A 6432-nucleotide genomic window follows, 5' to 3' on the forward strand; every position below is an offset into this window, starting at 1 on the left:
TATATCCCACCTCTCTACAAAAAGCAATCAGGGTGGCTTACAAAGTTAAAATATACAGTCCAAACCCTCAACCCACCCACCCCTTAAAATACAATTAAACAGTGTGGAATTAAAAACATAAAACATACTTAAAAAAAACAATACAATAACTGTGGTAAAGTCGGAGGTCAGCAGTTAGATTTTCCTTCCGACGGCCAGAGAACTATTCAGGAAAGGCCTGCTGGAAGAGATCCGTCTTTATAGCTTTTAAAAGCTGTTTAGAGTAGTAATATGATGGATCTCGTCCAGCAGGCCATTCCACTATCTGGGAGCAACAGCTGAGAAGGTCCTCTGGGAGGTCGTTGACAGCCTTGTTTGTTTCTATCACTTTACTGTTTTGTTATTTCCTTTTAGTCTGCTGATGTGCGCCCTCATTTCTCTCAACATTTGTCTACTGCTGCCTCCTGCTCCCTTGTACCAGTTGTTAATCATTAAAACCTGATAGGGATGGAAGCTGTGCTCCTACCCTAAATGTTACTGTGTCTTTCCATGGTGCTCTGGTCTTTCAGAATTTAGATAGGTTGTGACTAATAGGAGGGAGTTCTCATGGCACCCTCACTGAGAATGCTACTCAGCTAGTTATGTGCTTATTTTATTAATGCTGCTCTCTCTTCCCTACCCCAGCAACATAAGCTTACTAAGCAACATATGTTTACTGAGCTTTATTTATATTTGACAATGTTAATGACCATCTGCTTCACACCGTGTCTGCATCAATTTATAAGTAATGCTCAGTTCTTTCAGTGGTACAGCCGCCTTCTACATTTTCAGTGGCCAACTAGTTCCCTGCATCTTTGTGTCAGGATGCTCCAGAAATTACTACACCCATGACCCCCAATCACTCCTCTTCTCATTCGACTAAATTTGCTAGACCCACAAATGATCAGCTATAGACGCCTAGGCTCAAGCAAAAAAGAAGGCAAAAAAGACCCACAAAAAGCCACCTTCATATCACTCCCCCAGCCAGCATCCACATCATTACCAATACCAAGACACTGCTTGTACTCATCCAGTCTGGTCTCTCCGATTACAATTCCAGAGAGAGCCACAAGCAATGACAAGCTGGTTTTGGAGGAGCCTCAAATGGCACACTCCCAGTCTGATCAATCTGAGCAGTATATCTAGCAGTTGCAACTTCCAGACCATCAACCTTCACATCCACTACCCCCACCACAATGACAAGGTCCCATTCTCAAACCATTGTCCCTAGTCCACACTGTGTGTCTCACACTCTTGGTCCCAGGAATCTGGCTCTTGAATTTGGTCTCTATCTCGATCGGGCATGCATCAGCACTCTCCTCCTCACCTGGGTTGGTCTTGATCTCAGTTCTGATCTAGTACAAACTAACAATTTAGTCCTGATCCCAGACCTGGCGCTTTCTCTCTTTGGTCCCACCAATCTTGATTCTGATCATTACAGTACCTATCCTGGTTTGAGATCAGCAAATATTGTTCAAATCTGACACACCCATAGTCTATTACTATACTTGGCATGAACCATCTAGAGATTACTTACCATACTGGTAGATGAAGGAAATGCTGTGCATATTGCATATCTTGATTTTAGTAAGGCTTTTGACAAGTTCCCCCATGACATTCTTGCAAACAAGTTAGTAAAATGTGGATTAGGCAATGCAACCCTTAAGTGGATTTGTATGTGTGTCTGTGTGTGAATAACAAAATGAATTTCAACACAGAAAAAGGTAAAGTACAAAACTGAGGGCAAAAAAATGAAATGCATGATTGGGGTCACCTGGCTTAAGGAGACAACATGTGAAAGGGATCTAGGAATCCTAGTAGACCACAAGTTGAACATGAGTCAACAATGTGACACAGCAACTAAAAAGACCAATGCAATTCTAGGCTGTGCATCAATAGACATATAATGTCTAGATCAAGTGAAGTAATAGTGCCACTCTATTCTGCCTTGGTCATTTCTCACCTAGAATACTGTGTCCAGTTCTGAGCGCTTTAATTCAAAAAGGATATTGAAAAGCTGAAGCATGTCCAGAGGAGGCAACCAAAATGGTGAAGGGTCTAGAAGCCATGCCGTATGAGGAGAGACTTAGGGAGCTGGATATGTTTAGCGTGGAGAAGAGAAGGTTAAGAGGTGATATGATAGCCTTGTTTAATATTTGAAGGGATGTCATATTGAAGATGGAGCAAGTTTATTTTCTGCTGCTCCAGAAAATAGGACTTGGAACAATGGATGCAAACTACAGCAAAAGAGATCCCACTTCAACATTAGGAGGAACATCCTGACAGTAAGAATGGAACACACTCCCTCAATGAGTGATGGAGTCTACTTCTTAGGAGGTCTTTAAACAGAGGCTGGGTGGCCACCTGTCAGGGATGCTTTGATTTGAGTTCTTGCATGGCAGGAGGTTGGAGTGGATGGTCCTTATGGTCTCTTTGAACTCTATGATCCTATACTACGATGCCTACCGATACTCACTTCATGCTATAACAGGCATTCTTGACACCACCAATGCCTGTGGACTTGACTTTCTAACTCCAGGACTCGGGGTCGTTGCTGACACCACACACAGTCTCCAACTTGACACTATGGAGGAGGGGGTACACTCTATGTTCCCATTCTTGTTCCTGACTTAGCCTGTCTCATGTCTTGAGCACCATCACCTTCTCAAATATCCTACCTCTTCTTCTCTTGAGACAACTTGCAATAGCCATTCCTCTTTGTAATGTTCAGTCAGCTGGTTCCAAACCTCCAGCTTAAACTTTTAATGTTGAAGTTGACATTCTTAGTTGCTGTCAAGATTGTCCAACATATCTCACCTTTGAACATAGCTTCTTACCTAAGGATGTCCATTGCCTGTTGTCTTCTATGTTGAGTGTATGTTCCCATTCCATAATTTGCAGAAGTGTTCCCTGATTTAGGAAGGCATGAAATGAACCTTTTCCATGTAATCTCAGTTTTTCCTAGGGGGGTACTGTATTACAAGCTGGATAAATTGTCATTGTCATCACTAACTTGGGGCACTTCAACCAGGGCAGTTGTTGCTATCGCAGCTTTTGTCCATGGGGTTCTTCTTGGCAGGCAGCAATTTGTTCTCTCACTAGACTTGTTACAGTGAGCAGTTCTCGTAAACTTATTGCTGTCATCAGTGTGACACATACACACCCCATTACAGTGGACCCTTGTTAACTTGATGTGTTTTATTGTTGTAACCCGCCCGGATTCTTCGTGATTGGGTGGGCTAGAAATAAATCTATATTATTATTATATTATATATTGTTATAAGCTGGGATTTGGTTCCAAGATCCCCTGTGGATAACAAAATCTGTGGATGCTCAAGATCCATTAAATATAATGACATAGTAAAATGGTGTCCCTTATAAAAAATGGAAAATCAAGGTTTGATATTTGAAATTTATATTTTTTGGAACATTTTCAAACCATGGATGCTTGAATCCATGTATAAAAAAAATCTGTGTATAAGAAGGGCTGACTGTACAATCAATACAGTCACATATCCTTCCCTCCCTCCTCGCTATAGATGCTTCTCACAAGGTTCTTCCACTTGGTTCATCAATAGCGGTTGTTAAGAATTGAGCAGCAGCAATGCCTTTTTAGTGTGCTCTTTGAGGATGAGGCTGCCTCCCACCAAAACTTTTCTCATGTCTACAACATTCCAGTCAGGGTTTAGGACATGTAGAGGACCTACAGGTGTTGCTGCATACAGATGACCATCCAAAAAACCCCATAGTTATGGGTTATGATTATTTATCCTCCCAACTCTATGGGATGGTACTGTTTTATCAGTTGTGCCTGTTACTTGAAGTGATGTGTAATGAGTAATTACATATGACATAGTTTAAGTATAACTGATATTTCTTCAAAGGAATGTAAACTAAGGTGGTTGTTGTTGTTGTTGTTTTGATAATTAACCTGGCATGAAAGAAGAAACCACATTAGAGTTGCTCTCATTTTCCAAACCACTGTTAATATTATACAGTCTTATACAGTTCAGTAAGAGTGATGTATTTTATGCAAATATTTCTGGATTGACTCTATTCTTTTCTAATGGCAGGAAAATGGGAATGTCCTTGGCATCACTGTGATGTGTGTGGCAAGCTTTCTGTTGCCTTTTGCCACTTCTGTCCAAACTCTTTTTGCAAAGATCATCAAGATGACGAAGTGCTTGATTCTAACTTAAGTGGACAATTGTTCTGTTCAGACCATATTGGGGAGAACTTTGCAGAAAAGAAGATGAAAAGAACTGCTAGAAGAATGACCACATTGAAGGCTAAGAGAAGACAAAGAAACAAGTGGAAGAAGGTGGAATGTAAATTGTATTAAACTGCAGTTTCTGCTGCCTGTAGATAAGTTGTGAATAGAGTCAGGAAAGGACACATATTTTACACATGTGCAAGAATGGGTTTAGGGGAAACATTTTAATCCACTGAGCCAATCACAGCAGGGCATACTGCTGTAACTGCACTGATCATGAGCTGTGGCATGCCAAGTTCAAAAACTTCCAGGAAAAACCAGGTTTACTCTCCAGTGATAATGACAACACTTGAACTGTTAGGAGTAAAGCAATTATCCCCAGTATTTCCCAGTTGGAGGTCTATTGATTTCCAACCAATTAATGTGTATACATTTGGCATAGGTTTTGAAATTGTAGTCACCATCCATGTTTTTAAATAGTACTTGAAAGATGTGATTAACTTTTAAACTGAAATGCTGTGGGGAGAGCTGACTGCCTCCTTGAATTAAGTGTGGCATGAGAAGGTATCCTATAATTTAGAGGACAAAGCTGAGTGTACCCCACATGCATTCAACATGGTCTTTTCCACGTGAAGGATATTTGGTTTTCTTCAGAGTTTTTGTTTTATTGTAGTAGTATTCTATCAGGGAATAAAAATATGAGGAATAGAAGAAACATACAATGTGCTAAATTGTGGGAAGCTCTGAAAGAAAGTCCTATTTCCTGTTTAACTTCAGCTAAACAAAGTGATATATGACCTAGGACCACCTGTAAGCTGATATTAAAATTTGTGCCCAATTTTTAAGATTGTATTTGCATAATAAAAACCTTTCAAAATCAAATTAAAATAAGTTAATTGGTGATTCTTCAAAAGAACAATGACTATCTGCCCTAGATAAATGCCTATTATGGTACAGTGGTACCCCGGGTTACGAAAATAATTCGTTCCGCCGCCGCGTTCGTAACCCGAAATCCTTCGTAAGCCGAAAAAGCCATAGGCGCTAATGGGGAAAAGCCGCGATTTCGTGCGAAATAGCGCCGAAAAGCACCAAAATTTTTTCGTAACCCGAAATAACCTTTGTAACCCGGAACAGTTTTTTCCTATTGATTTTTTTCGTAACCCGGAAATTTCGTAAGGCGGTGCTTTCGTATCCCGGGGTACCACTGTATATAAAAATGCTGTAGGGGAAAAAAAAGCCCATTACCTCTGAAATTTATTTTTAGTTTCTATTACTGTTTTCTATTAGATTTTTTGCAAATAATTGTTCCCTTTTTGAGGTATTTCTTTACATACATATTTATAGCATATGTAATACACAAGTGAAAGTTCTCTCTCTCTCTCTCTCTCTCTCTCTCTCACACACACACACACACACACTATATATATATATATATATATATATATATATATCAGCATACACCAGTTAGAGAACAGATATGCCTGTGGACCACAGGCTGAACATGAGTCAGCAATGTGATGTGGCAGCTAAGAAAGCCAATGCAATTCTGATCTGCAACAATAGCAGTATAGGTGGACGAAAGTGATAGTACAACTCTATTCTGCTTTGGTCAGGCCTCACCTAAAATATTGTGTCCAGTTCTGAACACCACAATTCAAGAAGGATGCCGACAAGCTGGAGCGTGTCCAGAAGAAGGCAACAAAAATGTTGAAAGGTCTGGAAACTATGCCCTATGAGGAGCAACTTGGGGAGCTGGGCATGTTTAGCCTGGAGAAGAGAAGGTTAAAAAGTGACCCAATAAACATATTTAAATATTCAAAGGAATATTATTGAAGATGGAGCAATCTTTTCTGCTGCTCCAGAGACTGGTACCCAGAGCAATAGATTCAAACTACAGAAAAAGATTCCCACTTAAACATTGGAAATACCTTCGTGATGATAAGAGCCGTTTGAAAGTGGAACATGCTGCCTCAGAAAGTGTGGAGTCTCCTTTGACAGTTTTTAAACAGAGGCTGGATGGCCATCTGTCAGGAGTGCTTTGATGGTGTATTCCTGCATGGCAGAATGGGGTTGTGGTTTCTTCCAACTCTATGTATTCTCTTAGGTTTCTAATCCAAATATCTTCAATCAGAAATATGAAAAGAGAAAAACAATTGATAATAACATGCCTTCATGCTGACACTGGCTTATGACAATCCTAT

General features: G+C 40.2%; 1 protein-coding gene across 6 annotated transcripts in view; it reads left to right on the forward strand.

The window, feature by feature from the left end:
• NSD2 (nuclear receptor binding SET domain protein 2) overlaps positions 1–5107 on the forward strand; it is a 162426-nt gene extending 157319 nt beyond the window's left edge. For 5 of the 6 annotated variants that reach the window (XM_042457077.1, XM_042457075.1, XM_042457074.1 and 2 more), the window contains exon 23: positions 4092–5107. In XM_042457077.1, coding sequence (XP_042313011.1) covers positions 4092–4360 — 269 coding nt within the window. In that variant the 3' untranslated portion in view covers positions 4361–5107. The remainder of the gene's footprint in view (positions 1–4091) is intronic. The other variant, XM_042457079.1, reaches the window with a different exon arrangement.
• The last annotated feature ends 1325 nt before the right edge of the window (positions 5108–6432 follow it).

The sequence above is a fragment of the Sceloporus undulatus genome, chromosome 3 (assembly GCF_019175285.1).
Source record: "Sceloporus undulatus isolate JIND9_A2432 ecotype Alabama chromosome 3, SceUnd_v1.1, whole genome shotgun sequence".
NCBI lineage: Eukaryota > Metazoa > Chordata > Lepidosauria > Squamata > Phrynosomatidae > Sceloporus > Sceloporus undulatus.